Source organism: Condylostylus longicornis, unplaced genomic scaffold (assembly GCF_029603195.1).
Source record: "Condylostylus longicornis isolate FDR11 unplaced genomic scaffold, ASM2960319v2 ptg000048l, whole genome shotgun sequence".
NCBI lineage: Eukaryota > Metazoa > Arthropoda > Insecta > Diptera > Dolichopodidae > Condylostylus > Condylostylus longicornis.
Genome location: NW_026578017.1, coordinates 13326607 through 13344492, shown reverse-complemented (window position 1 = coordinate 13344492; position 17886 = coordinate 13326607). Strand labels below are relative to the sequence as shown.

Sequence of the window (17886 nt, the reverse complement as noted above, 5' to 3'; positions counted from 1 at the left end):
AAGTTCCTAAAAAAAAAAGAAAGCAAAATTAAAAAAAAAAATATGAGAATAAAGTAAAACGGAAAAAAATTTTTTTACATTGTACACAATAAATATTAAAATTAAATGAATAAAAGAAATATAGTTAAATTTAATTATCAAAAGTAGGTAATTAAATATAATAACAAAATATACATTTAAACGCACTTCATAATAATTTTAAAATAATTAATTAATTTATTAATTATAAACATACAATATTAAAATAATATTTACTCATTATATTCGTATTAAAGTGTTTTAAAAATAAATATTAATTTTTATAATTAATTCTTATAATAAAATTAAAAACTTTAAATAAAACAATTTAAAAAATAAAATTATCAAAATGGGTTTAAAAAGAAGAGAACCATCAACGGCATCTCTTGAAGCCAAACGAAAACCATTATTAGATCAATGGATGTTTGAAAGGCGAATACTATTGGGTACAACATTTTTTGTGTGTATAGCGCTAATTGTATGGATTGTTGCTATTGCAACAGATCATTGGATTATAATATCTGGGAAAAAAGGTAAAATGTGAAAATTTATTGAAATAAACATAAGTTAGACTATCTGGATTTTTTTTTAACTGATTGCAACTGATTATAATATTAATCTTAAAATATATCAATTGAAGCTAAAAGCGAATTTATTTTTGACATTTCAATAATTTCAAGTACTATTCTTTATTTTCAGTCTACAATTTTTTAACCCCTGTTTCTAAATAAAAATTTTATGAACTTTCAATTATCATGCACATAAATAGGGCGTTATATTATCAAAATTAATTAAATTAATTTTTTAAAAGTTGATAAATAAAATTTAAACGCAATTAGAATTTGTACTTTTTTCAATATATCAAATGTCGATTATTAATACAATTGAATGTAAAATAAGTGCTTACAACCATTACTCGTGTAAATACATATATACATATGTATTTGTGAAGTATTGTAAATAAATAGAAAAGAGAATTAGTATATTTTTCATTTTTTAAAGATTCTAAAAATTCAAGTCACTCATTTTAATACTTTATAGTAAGTAAATTAAAAAAAGAATTTATTTCAATTTTCGTAATCTACCACTTTAAATTTCATATTATCAAATATTCAACACATATGGTGACTTATGTGGTATACTCTATAAAAATTTTTCTAATTAAAAAAAACAAGCACTTTTAATGGTAGCGTATGTTAAAAAATAAAAATCTAAATTTTGATTGACTATGAACTTCATTAATGTTAATTGAAGAAAAATAAAAAACACAATTTTAAAAAACTATGCGTGTATCATGTATTCATGTTTAAAAAATTCTAAAAATTTGTTAATTATTTTGTGTACATATGTATATATGTACATATATTTGTAGGTTTGTATGTATTTTTTAATTTTGAATTTTTGATGAAATATAATTAATTTTCGTTAAATGTACATACTTTAAACTTATGGTGCTTTTATTTGAATCGAAATAACATCCAAATATTGATAAACAAAAATAAAATCGTTTTTTATAAAATATGTTGAATTGCGTGTTGGATGGATGATTTCAAGTGTTAAAAAAATATTTTATTAATTTCAAATATAAAAAAATGTTGATGTGGTCAGCATATTACTGATCGCAAGGTGATCGTCTGGTTTAGTGAAAGTTTTCAACAAGTTTAAGAAGATGTCTTTTCGACATTTCCTTTGTAGTTGAATGACGCTAATAAGCTTTTAGTTAACATATTAAAAAATATATAAATTTGTCACTTAATTAAGGTTCGTTTTATGCCGTCCAAATTACTTTAAAAGCTCTTCAGTTCCTGCCGGTAATAAACTGAACTCATATTTTAACTTTAAAAAAACGTCGGCAATTAGTTCCTTAGAGATATGATAAAAAAAGACACGTAAAATTGACTTCCGAGCTCTGATATTCCCAAAAAATTTATAAATTTATTGTTTTAACGGCCTGAATTTAAATATTAAAATTACAATTGCTGACACCCAATTTCTTTCACAATATTTTTGTAAACGTAATTGAAATCTGCGTTTGAAGTGTATTTCAACTTAAATAATTTTTAAACATTACAATTTACTTAGTATAAGTTTTTATAGCATTATACTCGTATACTTATATGAATTTATAATTTTTCTTATAGTTAGTAAAAAATAATTAAAGAAAATTATTCAGAACATGAATCTTTTTACTAGATTATATAGTACATATATAGAAATGTACTCAAGAATTCTCCTCAAATATTTGAAATCAATAATAATGATATGCAATACAAAATGGCAAACTGTAAAAATTTAAAAACATCTAAATAGTTCAATTAAATCATATCGTATCATATATTTCAAAATAAGATTTTTTTCCAAATATATTTATAAATGCAATATTCAAAAATGCATACCACTTCACTTTCTAATATTTTACTTTAAGTGATTTTTATTTCTTGAAATGAAATTCGTTTCAAGAAATAGTTCCATATACTTAGCAAACATAATTCAAAAACCCAGAGAAGATTTTTAAAACAATTTGAGAACACATCAGTTGCGATGGAAATTTCAATGAATTAAATATAATTCATTGACACTGACAGTTTAATAATTACGTGAGATTTTAGATTAATGAAAAGATATTCAAAAAGAATTTTTATTTAATTGGATTGTTAAATTTATTACAGTTACTATTTTGTTATTTTGTAATTCATAAAAGATACTGGTACTTTTTATTATAAATTGATTAATTTATGTATTTATGTATTCATAACTCTAATGGATATTCAAAAGTTTCTATTGATAGCAACCAAGCGGTGCAAAGATTTACATTATTATAGAACTCTCTCGTTAGATTTCATATTATATTTGTAATACGTAGGACAGTGACAAACCGATTTGCCAATGTGAATCAAAACACCTTCTTAATATCTGGCAAATATTTGACATTAAACGCTACTTATTTTAGATGTTAATGCGTATAGGTAAAATATTTATTAATTAGTTATAATGTATTCATTTAGTTACAAAATGCGATTAATTGGAATAACTATGGACTTTTATCTGATAAAATGGTATCGATCTTTTAATCAGTTTCAAGTAGATTTAAAAATATTTTTTGATTCTGTCGCAACTATATATATGCAGTTCTTGTTTCTTATATCAAAATATTCTTTTGTTATTTTTAGAGGATTATAAATAAAAATAACGATTAAACTAAAAAAAAATATAATAAAAATTATTATTTTTTTTTTGAGTCGTGGGAGGAAAAATGCATACGTGTGTTTAATTGTCTATAAAATTCAAAATTATATATACATATTTCAACGTACATACGTACATACTTATTAAATTTTCAATATGCTCCAATTATCTCACCTTTTTTTTTAGCTACACTATCATCTCATTCTTAATGATTAATATTTGGTTGAAATTAATTTCTTTTTTGCATTTTCATTTTTTATTCCAATACTTCTTTCAAATATTTTGACTAAAAGTAAAAATCATTTTCATAGAATTTATTATTTTTTTTCTCTTTTATTTTTTAAAATATCTACTATTTTTTTTAAAATAATATAATAAAAATTTTCTGAGTAATGTGTATTGTGTACAATTATTATAAAACACCTACGATATTACTATAAAGTAACATATAAATCACATCTAAAAAAAATTTCTTTTTTCTTTTATCTGAATACGCGAGCTATTCTAAAATTAAAAGTTGACAAACTTTTATTATAATATATTACTTATTATTTTTAATCATATATACTACAGCTACAATCATATATACAATATGCAAAAGGTTAAGATAATATTGATAAATTTCAAAATATTGTTTTGGATTTAATCATTAATTATCTTAGAAATTTTAAGAATAGAAATTTCCTAATGAACAAATCATAATACTTATAGAGATATGAATTATATTTATATACATACGAGTATGATACATATTTTGTAGGCTTAAATATGAATTGAAACAGTTTGGTAGAAATCAAATAAATTAATTTAGTATTAGCAAAATAGAAAAAAAGCGATAAAAAAATTTAAAAGCAATTTTTTCTGTAGCTCATTTTTTAATGAAAATTTCACCTATAGAATATGACAATATTTCATTTTGTTGAAAGGAAATTTAAACAATTGTGACATCTCTAAAGAGCACACGAGTTAGAAATGTGATGGTTTTGTTTGATTTTTTGGCAGCAAATATTTCTTTTTTGTATATTTTGAACATATACAGTTGAATCAATTTAATTAGGCGTGAGTAGAAAAAATGTCACAAAAATTTAAAATAAATTAATAAAATAATAAAAATTTTTAAAATCACCTGAACTTTATGGTACAAGTAAAAGTAGGTACTGTATATTGCAATGGGCTGAATCAATGTTGCATTACAATTAATATTTTTTGTAAATTTCCGAATAAGGGTAACTCTGCTATGACATTCCCTTTTATTATAATAGTTTACTTTACGTAGCTTCTTTTATCCTTTCATACCTTCATTTATACACATAGCTTCTTCATACCCTTCTCTTTCTAAATATGTATATGTAAACTTTTTCCAATTTAGATTTTTTTTAAATAAATTTTCAAACAGTCCTTCCTACCTTATTAGTAGAATCCCTCTAAATGCAAATGTAATTTAAAGTAGAAATTCTGAAAATAGATGTTATAGGAGGATTGCTGCATGTATATATGCACAACCATACGTACACATTGTGCATATTTAATTTTTTAGCTTGTAATTTAAAATATTGCAATTGTTATGTAAAAATAAATGGCATGTACGTATCTCATAAATTTTAAAAACCCACGTATAATGTTAATTTTTCCAATTTCATTATTATAATTTTCATCTTAATTTCATTATTTCAATTTTCATATCATCAATTTTCTTTCATTCATATTGATCTGTTTAGAGCCTCATTTAAATTTCTTAAAAACCCATTCAGCTGCAACTTTTCCTAATTAAATATAAACTCAAATATTTTAATGATTCACTATATTAGTTGCACTTAAAAAGTTTTGACTGTAAACTGTACGTTGCAAAAATATTTTAATAATAGAAGTTTCATTCTTTCTTTTTTTGTTCTTAAAAAATTTTGAAATAATAAAGCAAAAAAAAAAAATCACAATGAAAAATTGTTTTAGATTTATCAAAAAAGACCTTGGTTACTTCTTTTCTTTTTTTTTGTATTTAATTTTTCCTCAATTTCAAAAATATTACTAAAGATCATTAAAAATTATTTTGAAAGTAATAAATGTGAACATCATAAGCGCCATAAGACTTTATTTATTAATCATTAGTGACATCCATAAATAGTATTAAAGGTTTTCTTACCTTAAAAAAGATAAATTAAAAAAAAATCAAATTTAAAGTACGACTTTTTTAAATACTTTTAAATTTAACTGCCCTGGTTAATTTTTACAAATGAATTGTAAAACTATTCATTGATTTCTTTCTATATGCCCACAAAGTTTTTAAAGGTTATATTTATATTTAAGTGAATATGATTAGAAACGATTTTTTGAAAAAGTTCTGGTGTGTATTTTTAAGATTTCTTACGAGCATAAGAGAGGAAAATCTAAAATTTCTTAACTAAACCAGGTGCGTACAAGCTGTTAAAATTCTTAATACCATCATAGTATGTATATGGTATAGTAAATTGTATAACTACTAAAGATAGAAATTTATTGTGCATATACTTATAGGTATTTTTTAAATTTTGCCCTCATAACAATTTCGTCCTCACATTGTCATTGAAAAATTCAATATTATACTAAAAGCTTTATTAAAGATTACGAAGTATGTAGTACTTTTATTTTAAATTTTTTGGATTTTAATTTAAAATGATTCGTAATAGTTTTATTTTGGTATTAATATTTTGGTAAAATATGATAGGCAAGTTTGATAATAATTTTCGTTTGCTTATCAAAAGATTACATATTTAACTTGGATGAGAAATTTTTCAAAAGGTCTAAATATAGACAAAAATACATTCCAAATATATCATCTATGTAGTCTGAGGATTACCATTAATTAGTAAAGATTTGATTCTCTGTAGACTTGATTAATTGTATTGTATTAATCCTATGGGTTCTATGTTTTGAAAAACAATTTAGTTTTAATCATTTCAATAAATTTAGATAGGCACAAGGGACCTTCCGACTCTAGATTATTTTACTCACCTTAAGACGTATTGAAGTCTAATGATGCTTTTACTTTTTAAAATTTTTGCATGACTACACTCATAATAGGAATTTAAAAAAGAGATTCATAGAGCAATTAATAATAATAACAAAATTGTATTACCACTACTAAGATTTTAAAAATTTTTAATCAAATTCAGTTTAGTTTGTTTGTCTTATAATAACTTTTTATCCACTCTTAATTAGTATTTTTATTTGATATAAAATATTATAATCTTTCTGAAATTGTGTTCTAATAAATTATTAAGAGAACTTTTTGCTTTTTATTAAATTATATTATGCTATTTGATTTTCAAAAGCCTTATGATTTATTACTTTAGAATAAGTCAAAAGAATTGGACATTTTATTGGGTAATAAAGAAAAATTATGTATAGATAACATTTAGCTTAGTACTCGTATTTCTTCAAAATTATATGTTTATAAGTATAACTTATAGTTTATAACTTTTAATGACCGTTGAGCAAAAATAGAATCATTAATAATCTATTTAAATTTAAAAATTTAAAGACATTAAACTTTAATATAAATTTTCATTTTACATAATACTGTGAATGAATAGTGTGAATGTTTATATGTATATATGTACCTACATATGGATATATGTATTTATACGAAATTATAATTTTTAAAAATTTTCTAAACTTTAAGCTATACATATGTATGTACATATTTTAAGTTGTATTCTTTTATTTATGCAATATTTTTAAGCTAACAAACAAAATTGCATAGTAAATTTGTGTGGTATGATCCTCTTTTGTTAATCAATTTGCTAATACTTGATTAGAAGTTTGAATTAAGTTCCAATTTCGATTGAAAAAAAGTATTATATAACGCTTAAGAAGGTTTGGGGAAAGAAATTGTAAATTATTAAGTATAAAATACATATGTATGTATGTATGTAGGTACGCAAAATAGGCTTACCTTGAAGCTCTTATTTTAGCTTGTCTGTTGAATAGAATGCTCTATTCATACTAAATGTTAAAAGTACATATTATGTATATGTATGTACATATGTACATAAGTATCTTGCCTTAAACCAGAACAACCGGAACCGAATTGAAAGTGTTATAAAAACTTATTTTTCTCTTCCTGGCAAGCTCCTGACTGCGATAAAACAGGTGCTCCATAGTCTTTCTTTCTCTTTCATAGAGTTCCTTTCCGGATCGCATATGTACATATGTATGTAGCTTAAATATATATTAGGTTTTTTGAGAAACAATTAAAATTAATAATTTAATATGAACTTACCCTTTGCACAAACATTATGTAAATATATTTTGCCCCTTTACTTTAAATTTTAATTGTAATTAGCGAAAATGATTTAGACATGTAAATTGAATTTCATTAAAACCAATAAAGTGCTTTTTGTTCTTCTGTTATTTGCATTTTATTTAACTGGTTATATACTTATACGCAATTTCGAAAGCATAATTTAATTTAAATTCTTTTAAAAATAAATTTTTGTACGCGGTTTTTTGAAGTTTTTTTAAGCACACACATATTTAAGTCTCTTATTTAACATACATATATATTACGTTACGTATGTTCATATCTATATCGTTACCATATTGATTTTACAGAAAATCTGGAAAATTTCGACAAAAAAATTTGAATAATCTGGCAAAATAAAAAAAAACTGGCAAGAATTCTAATAAGAATATAAGCTTTTATATTTAATTTAAGCACATTTTTATTGTTATACAGTTTTTAAGCACATTTTTATTGTTATACAGTTTATGTAATTATCAAATACTATCTGTAGTAGAGTTGGTTGGTTGGTCAACCAACCAACCGTAGTAGAGTTAAATATAAAAAAAAATTAAATCAAAAAATTTTTTCAATAAAAAAAAATTAATTATTTTATTGGTTATAAAAAATCAAGTAAACAATTTTCCATTTAATTGTTAGCTCTCAGCACAAGATTGCTTTTAAAATGAAGCTTAACTTGTGTGTCCTTAATAAAATCAACCTTACTTACAAACAATACCAAAATCAGTATTCGGTTAGTTTCTATCTATTGGAACTCATAATAATACATTTACAAAACAAGAAATTTAAAGTGATTTTAAAAAACTTAAAAAAATCTGACAAGATGGGAACGATAATTTCGATTTTCCCACATACTCGTATAGCTCACATATTTTTCTTATGTATTCACATTAAAAGAAAGCAATTATGTACTCAAATCATTTTTCAAATTTAACGAAAAATGTCTTGTAGATTTAATTCAGCGATAGTTCATCCCTTGTTGAATATAAAAAAATTCATCCCTGCAAACAGAAATGTATGATTAGTAGGAAATGTCAAAATTATATTTCGTAGGAAATGTAAAAATCAAATTTTGACATTTAATATTGTTTTGGTTTAAACTTTCTGATACGATCTTTAGAAAATTAATATTTACAAACATTGTAATGTAAAATATAAAATTACTATTATTAATTTTATGCAATATGAAAAAATGTTAATCTTTATATACTTTAATTAAAAGGATAAATTTTTGTGAGGTTGAAAATAAATTTTGCAGTCAATTCAAAAAAAATATGAGGGAATTGATGTGTGTTTATTAATATTTACATAATAAGTATATGTTATTAAAAGTGCAAATCAAAAATAGTTTTTTATGATAATTTCTTTTTGTTGCTTTTAGGTATTTTTATTCCTGAAACACGAAGATTCTTCCTTCATTCACATCAAGGTTTATGGCGTATGTGCCGATCAACTTCAACACCGGTAGCAATCGAATTTGAAAATGTGGTGATAAATGTATCATCTATTGCATATAAGACGGTCAATAATCAAAATGAAGCAAAAAGGATTCTAGCTGAAAAAGAAACAACAAAAGAAATTATAAACAATAAAAATTTTTCAATGCAAATGGATACTTTTACAGAATTAGCCAAAGAAAAGATGTTCGTATATTGGATACTAAATGATCAGAAGAATTTTGGTTTTATGAAAGATTCCTTTAAAAGTTTGGTATTAGATAAAAATTATAATAAAAAACCTAAAAAAGCTAAAGCCATTATAATTGATCCAACAAATGTGACAGATTTATATAACAGAAAAGTATTTGGCGATGCGCTAATTAAAGTGATTTCAAGTGAAGTAAGCTATAATTTAGTTATACCGGAAGCATGTCAAGCAGCTTTATTTAAAAATTGGGATGAATACCAGCAAACACCTAAACTGATAAGTCATTATTGTCGTGATTTAGGTATTGCTCCTACTGTTTTAAATAATGATGGTGTAGTACTACAATTAGTACCACCACTGCCACCTAAAAAAGGAAAAGGAATACAAGGCTATTACGATTATATTAAAAATGGTAATATTTTTTGTTTTTAATCTTTTTCATGTTTCACAAATTATTAATTTACAGATAAATGTTGGTATATTGATATGTTTCCTACTGGAGAATCTTTGGAAAGGGATTTAGCATTTGATGAAGAAGTTCTCGGTAATTTTTTCAACATTTTTATACAACTAACTCTACAGTATTTTATTTAACTGTTTAGATTACATTAGAACGCAGTCATCATTTGCTTGTATTACTGTTGCAATTATGGCAATGGGATCAGTCTTTTCATTTTACACATTTATGAATCCAAGATATATGTTTAAAAGACTTGCTGGAGGAATCCACTTTATTTCAGCTGCAACTAGTGTGGTGGTTTTACAAGTTTTATTTGCATCTGTTGATTATACTAAAGAACATCTCTTATATACATACCCCGAAGGAGCTGAACTAACGTAAATCAATAAAATATATCACAAAAAAAAGTAAAAATATTGAACTTTTCTGTTGTATTTTTAGGTATGGGTATGGAGTTTACTTAGCTTGGTTCGTATTTTCAGCAAATTTACTGGCAGGGATATTATTTATGTGGTATTCAGGAAAGAAAAAGGGAGCTAAAGCGCCAACAGATGAAATCGCAATGGCTGACGAAGTTGTTGCTATGGGTAGATGAAATTTTTCGTTACTATTTGTTAAGAATTTTATTAATTTGTTTTTATGTTAAATATTTGGTTAAAATAAACACTTTCAATTTAAAAGTATGCTAAGATTTACTATTGAAAAATAAGAATAGGAAAAAAAAATTATACTTATCTTTGCATTTAGAAGCATTAGTAACAACAAGAATTTTATTTATAAAGTAGTTTTATACAACTCAGAAGCACTTTTTCTCTGAAGATCTCAGAATGACTTTTTCCATTTTCATGTGGAGTTTTAAAATTATGCGGACTTGTATATTTACTAAACTATATCTATGAAATTTGTTTGAATGATTCAACTAACAGTTAGACAAGAATTTAGGAAAAATATTTTTAGTTATTCTTCAAAATTTTTAATATTTTTAATATTATTTTTGGTTATATTATTTATATTAATATACATAAGTAACTTTAAGGATATATTTTTTTAAATTTGGAAATAATGCAGTATTTCAAAGTTATAATAAAATTACTAATTTTTTAAATATGTAAAATTAAAATTGATTAGCTTTATCTAATTTCAAAAGTACAACTTGAACTTGTCCTTTGTTATCGAAATTCTTTCTGTTTAGTTCTGTTATTTTATTACAAACTCTAGACATTAATTTTTTTCAACTAATATTAATTTAGTCAATAATTCTAAAATTATTAACAAATTTTACAATTTCATATATTGTTCTCTATTTACTAAATATGAACATAATGGAGAAATATAGAATTAATTAAGAAAGTTTCAAATTCATATACACAACAAAATTGATCAAAATCTAACTTTTATTCGTATTTATTAAGGATAATACATATAAAGAAATCTATTCCTTTTTTAGAGTAATCTTATGTTTCTTGTTGTTTTTAATTATAAAGCATACGAAGTCCTTAAATTGTTTTTCCAAATAATATGTTGAAAAAATCTAGAAAATGCTAGAATAAAACAAAAAAAAAATTTTCATCTTTGTACATAACATGTACGAATTTCAGAGAAAAGTCGTTAATATTTTACAATAATGATGCTCGAATCGCAAGAAGAAAAAATTAAATTATAATTTATATGTCCCAGTAGCTTTAAGAGAAACCTGATTATATTTACGTTTAAATATGTGTAACACAATACATATTATATTCTATTGTTCAAAGTATGAAATTTCATAATGATATGAAAATTAACGAAATTTTTAAAAACTAGTAATGTATAAATTCTTGTTTTTCTCTTAATTTTGTTAGTTGCTAATGAATTAACCGTCGTCAGCTGGATCATTTTACGTTTTTTGTGTTTTTCCTTTTTTTTTGTAATTTTTGCCAGGATATGGGATAAAATAAAATCTGTGTAACGGCTAGTTTTTCTAACAATAAATTAAAAAATAAAACTGACCAGCTGGATTATTCATTTAATTTATATTCTTTTATAATTATAATTTTTTTTGAATTCCTTGCTTGTATATTATTTTCTTTTGATTTTATATATATTAAATATTAAGTAAAAAATATTCTATTTCTTCCAATTTAGTATATTATAAATTTTTCTTTTTTTTTCGTTTTGTTATCATTGTTTTTATTCAATTGAAAACTGATTCGCATGACTGTTTTTATTTTTATCTATGATAATTTATTCTTTAGTTGTATAAAAAGGAGGAAAATAATATTAAATTCCGGTTTTATTAATTTTTTATTTTTTGATTTCTTATTCGATAAAAACTAAATTCCATTAAAAGAAATGAATATCTATATAGTCATGCATATACATACTCTTAAACTAAAATAAAAAGTGGTGTCTTAAAATTTTCTAAAGACTCTCTATGATGACCATCACCAAAACGTTAAATAACCGAATGACCATTTAATTGTTGAAACTTAAACATGAATATATTCTTACATATATCAGTACATATATGCATGTAAATATTATTCTTATAGATTTTTGTTTATTTTAAAAATCCTTTTCTCACGAGCTTCAAAATACCATATTTTTTCTTTGATTAAACTGTTGAATTGTTACCCATTTGCAATATTTTCTATATATTATGAAAAAAATGAAAAGATAATGTTGCATATATACCAATATATAAAATATACAATTATAAAACGCTTTTACCATTATTATTCATTTTTATGACAAATACGATATTTTAATGTTCAAAAAAAAAATTGAGATTGATAACTTGCAAAACAAGTTAAGTAACATTTTTACTGTCTAAAGAATTCATTCAGCAAAAAAAAAAGAAAAAAAATAACATAAAAATGATATCCTTACAAAGAAAAAATCTTAATGTCCATTACTTTTTCTTTTTTCCTTTTTTTTTACAAGTTACAATTTTTCACTTATTTATTTTACTGTTAATCAGATGTTCCTAAGGGTATATCTACTTATATAAGAACAGCTGAATATAAAGGATAACGTAAGGATTAAAAAACGTATATTTCACCTTTCTTAGAAAAAAATATTTTTATAATAAGAAGAAGAAAACTAAATGGACAATGGTCAATAGTAATGTCCATTTTAAAGATAGATAAAAAAATAAAATTTTATTTTATTGTTAGTTTTTTGTTTTTAAAGGACATTGTGTGTAGACGACAATAAAAGAGAAAAAACAAAAAAAAGTGAAAAGAGTATAAAAAAACAATGAAAAATAAAGTTCCTCTTTAAATAATTATGCAAATATAAAAAATAAAATAGCAGAAAGTAGAAAAGGATTCCTTCAAGGACTTTTAGAATTTTTGTGGGTATATACGTACATACATATATGAAGGGTATATAAGGTACCTAGAATCAATGGGTACTAAATAAACAACCCTATTTTCATCTATTTATTTTAAATATATTTTGAAGTATGTTGTATGGATTTCAGATTAAGTTTTTAATGTTGACAATTATAATCTAAGTTTCATAAGTGTGTAGATTTTATAAGGATATAGTTTTGGGGAGAATTAGAAATATTGGCTTATGAAACCTATTTTAACTAGAGAATATCTCCTTTGATTTTAAAATATTACTCAATTTTAAATTTTTATTAAATTCATGAAAAATTGTCATAAAAGTTGAATTTTGAAACTCGATACTAAATTTTGTTATTGTAATATGTATGTACACAGTAAAGGAATTTAATAAAAGGAATTGCATTAACCAAAATTTTCATTAGATATATTTAATTAAACTTCATGTATATTTATTTAAAAATTTTAAAAGCCAAGAAATTTAATGAAGAGAATTTTTACAATCAAAGTTTATTCATTAGATTTTTCTTTTGATCTTTTTTATGACGGAGGATCATTGCCACAAATTTCTATTGGTCAGCCCTTTGTCAGATGTTTTTCTTGAAGCCTGCAAGTCCCAAAGAATTAAAAATTTTTCCAGACAAAAGCTGTCAACTTCAGTTCTGATAAAAAGAACTGATTATCACACTTTGCGACTTTTTATTGCAAGAAAAAGGATAAACAAGCTTATATTTCGTTAAAATATGAATTAAATTTAAAGTTATATATATCGTATATATATTTATTCTGCTGCAAGATGGCGAGTTTAATTACATGTTGCAGAATATTTCATACTAATACCTTTTAGTTGACAAAAACAACTCAATCCATCTCTATCGTTTTATAATTTTTTCTTAAATTTTTATATTTGAACAGAATTGTTTTATGGAAACTGCATAAACTCAATACATTATTTTTTTTTTAAATATTACGAAAAAATGCAAAAACAAAAAACAATATTTTAACCTTTGAAAGTTGAATCTATACCCTTCTGAATTAAATTCTTTAAATCATTAGGAAAAACCTCGAAGGAAGTTTTATTTTGATTTTATAAAAAAAAAACATTACACAACTCTTTTTTATTTTATTTTTTATTTTTTTTGTTGATTCATTATCCTTTTTTCTTATGCAATTGCAAATGATACGTTCTTATTACAAGTATATGAATAACTATGTATATATGTTTATGTGTATACTATGTACGAATAACTTACAAGAAAAGGATCAATTTTTGTTATGGTCATTTTTATTACTGTTGTAATTTTTTCTCAAGGAATTTTTCTATTATATTCTTTATAATTATGAAGTATTATTTTATAAGGAGTAGTACAAGTAACTCATTAATCATAGAATTTAGAAAAATACAGTGGGTATTTGAATAGATAAATATAATTTCTATTTTTACATTGTTGTTCATTACCGAAAATATTTTTCTATTTTCTAATTTTAAATAAAAATTTTGAAAAAAGGGTTAATCAATGAAGAAGGGACATTGAGTTTCATTTTTGATGTTGAAATAAATACAAAAGTTTTTAGATTTATTGTTTAAAATACAATAGATCTATAGACTATAATATATAAAATTATAAAAAAATAATTGAATTAATGAAATAAATTGATGAAATTAATTTTTCTGATCAATTTTTTCGTTATAGGTAAATAATTAGATATTAAAAATCAATTACGTTATATGCATTATAAAGCTATAATTTGATATAGAGCTATAATGATTCATTCTATTGATCTGTTCTAATTTATAATTTCAGAAAAAGATTTCCAAAATATCTAATTCTATCTATCTAGAATTCTAAAATATCTAGAATTCTTCCAAATATCTAAAGAATATAGTTTTTCGACTTTGAGTAAAAATAACAAGCAAAACACAAAATAAATAAATTATTTCTTTTAAATATTAAAAATTTGATTTGCTCTAGAAAAGTTAAGAACTAGAATGGGGTTGAAAATTTTTCCTTAGGTAAAATATATGCAAATTTATATTTAAACAAATTTCGTTTGCATCCAATCTTTTTTAAAGAATTAGGCAAAAATTTAATTTATCCTTTAATTTACAAAAAAAAAAAAAAAGAAATTGAAATTTTAATGTATAAAGGTAAGTAAAGTCTTCTCTTAATTAAATTTAATATTTTGTGTTGTAGCCCTTAGATTTGGAACAGCCCAAGGTCTTCGTTTTATAGAAGTAATCAATTTTTCCATATGAAGTTACTCCGGAATTTTGGACCATTTTTCTGTTATATATTTTATAAGGTTACGTTTGGATTTCGGTAACCTTTTCGCCACACTCTTCTTTAAGTGGGCCATCAATTTCTCAATTGAATAGAGTCTGGTCTCTGGGGGAATGTGTCAAGCATTTTTGGGCAGTTATATTGAAAACAGCTTCTTACTAAATAAGATTTATGCTTTAGTTCGTTTTCCCGATAAATTTGTAGAAATTGTTGCTTATCCATGTGATCACCTATAAAAACCAAGTCCATCAGTATGTTTAAAATTGAAAAATGAAATATTTAATAAAATATTAAACCGTTGATTTTATAATTGCAAATATTTTTATGCTATACATAACAATAACCTATTGTGTGCGAAAAATACTTATGGATATATACATATTAAATTTTTTATTTTCAAATTTTTATGTTTTTAATAATAATCAAAATTTTATGAATGATCTGAAACCAACCATTCATATTTAATGATTTTTTTTATGTTTACCACTTCCGGAGTACCAAGATTATATATATCTTATATATAACCGTGTTACTTATTTGAGTATAAATTACGTAAATATAAGAACCCATTTGACAGTACATTTAGCTAAAATTCAAACATTTTTTTAACTTAAGCTTTGTCCATACAAAGCTCGTATGTATAAAAAATGCACATATCCATAATATTCATATAATTGTTATATATTCTTTATTATACGAAGTAATTATCAAGATCATGTTAATATATATATAAATAAGAAATAAACTCCTTCTTTACAAAATTTTCATGAAATTTATTAAATATTTTAAACAGAAAAAAAAACTAAAAAAATAGTAAAATCAAAATTTAAAACTTCATTCGAAAAATATTTTATAAACATAACTAGTAGCTGGCAAAGTCCAGTAAATTTAAGGAACACCTATTAATTAACTCTTAAATGAATACATATATATATATATATATATATATATGTACACAAATTTATACAGTCACCTTTTATCAATTTTATCATATAGTTATTTATGTAAAACAATAATAATAAAAACAACAACAACATTGGGAATTAAAAAAAGAAAAAACTATTTTATAAAAATTATTATTTTAATCTTTTATAATAAAGAGGCGTTCCGAAAAATTCTTCACTATTATAAAATATAAAATATTCTGATTTCTGAAACAACTAAATTGTATTCAATAATAATAATAATAGTTCTACTAATCAAAGATTTTAATTTTTTTTTGTTTGCTTACATACTACATAAGTATACACGAGTACATACATAGCAATTATAAATAATAAAATATGTTATGTTTAAGGATACATATATAATAATATACATCAGTGCATATGGTGTTTATATATACAAATAGTTATGCACACGTATATTACACTTAACAAGCATCATTAGGTGCTACATCTAGAACATTTTATCTGATATATGCAATTTTATTGTGATATGCTCTTATTATAATTATACCTATGTATATATTGGATGCCGTATACAAAAATATGCGTTACTGATACTTAATTTTTCTATTTTTCCGTTTCTTTTTTTTTTGGCTTTTACATTATAAAAATGGTGTTACTGCATTTAATAAATTGTGATGATGAGTTTCAAGGTAAGTTTATGATATTATTATTAAATATTATATCTATTGTATAACTGTTATACAACTATACATAACTGTTATACAACTATTGTGAGTCATATTTGATATTTTGATTAATATTGTGCAATAACGATATTTTATTTATAAGTATTTTTCTGAAATGTATAACAGTTAAGCTTTCTTCTATTTAAATTCTATTTCCCATTATTCCATTTATATCACTCCTAAATTGCGCGTAAATACTTACTTATTATAAGGTTTGTAAGGATAAAGAGTAATTTGTAACATGGTATTGTAACATTTGTTCCAATAAGCAAATGACGAATTTCTCTAAGTATTTAACAAAATTTTCATTTTTCTAAATATACTTTTACGTTAATGAAGTGAAGGCACTTTACAACATGAGCGATTTAATTAGTAAACGCCATCATAATTTAATTTTAATTACAAAATTATGTAACAATTTATTTTCTACACTCATTATTATAAAAAACATTATTATAAAATCACTATTATAAAAAACCAAATTAATTATTAAACAATATTATTATATATCAGAAGCAATATTATTCATGTTTCAGGTCAATGTGCATATCAGTAATATTTCAGGAAAATTATAGCTTTATATGGATTTTGAAATATACATAGTCGTTCAGATAAGAAGGCATAATACAAAAAAAGTGCGTTAATTTAAATATAAGAAGAACTATAATAAATGCCATAATGTACAACCCTTTAGGTAGGTATACTTAAAATTCAAAGATTGTTCAAAATGAACCAAATTTTAAGATACAAGCTAAAATAAAAACTTCTCAATACAAAACGAATGGAAATTCAAATTAAAAATTTCAGAAAGGAAGCCTCTTTTACCTGAAAAACTTTGGGACTTTTGAAAAACTTTGGGACTTTTGAAAAACTTTTGGGACTTTAAGAAAAGTGGGTATTATAGGTATATCCGTAACAGTCATATTTAAGAGTAAGTACATTGTCCTTCCGTTCATTTAACTATAGAGCAAATTAATAAATCATTTCTAACGACCTTATTACACATATACCGAAAAATCTTTCATTGTCTTAAGTATCCTTTCGTAAGT

The 17886-nt window shown here is 23.0% G+C and overlaps 1 protein-coding gene across 3 annotated transcripts; it reads left to right on the top strand.

The window, feature by feature from the left end:
• LOC129610937 (uncharacterized) lies at positions 1-10273 on the top strand. Of its 3 annotated transcripts, none has more exons than XM_055523768.1 (5): positions 1-551; positions 8865-9542; positions 9597-9674; positions 9733-9967; positions 10032-10273. In XM_055523768.1, the coding sequence occupies exons 1-5, from the start codon at positions 368-370 to the stop codon at positions 10183-10185; spliced, it is 1329 nt and encodes a 442-aa protein (XP_055379743.1). In that variant the 5' UTR covers positions 1-367; the 3' UTR covers positions 10186-10273. The 3 variants fall into 3 exon arrangements, with proteins under 3 accessions (XP_055379743.1, XP_055379744.1, XP_055379745.1); XM_055523769.1 differs by lacking the exon at positions 1-551 and adding an exon at positions 8649-8798; XM_055523770.1 differs by lacking the exon at positions 1-551 and adding an exon at positions 8672-8771.
• The last annotated feature ends 7613 nt before the right edge of the window (positions 10274-17886 follow it).

Bases quoted from the DNA above. Each gene is read 5' to 3' on its own strand.
- LOC129610937 (XM_055523768.1), top strand. From the start codon at position 368: ATGGGTTTAAAAAGAAGAGAACCATCAACGGCATCTCTTGAAGCCAAA. The intron at 9,543-9,596 runs GTAATATTTTTT...ATTAATTTACAG, and splicing joins TTACGATTATATTAAAAATG to ATAAATGTTGGTATATTGAT. The intron at 9,968-10,031 runs GTAAATCAATAA...TTGTATTTTTAG, and splicing joins CCCGAAGGAGCTGAACTAAC to GTATGGGTATGGAGTTTACT.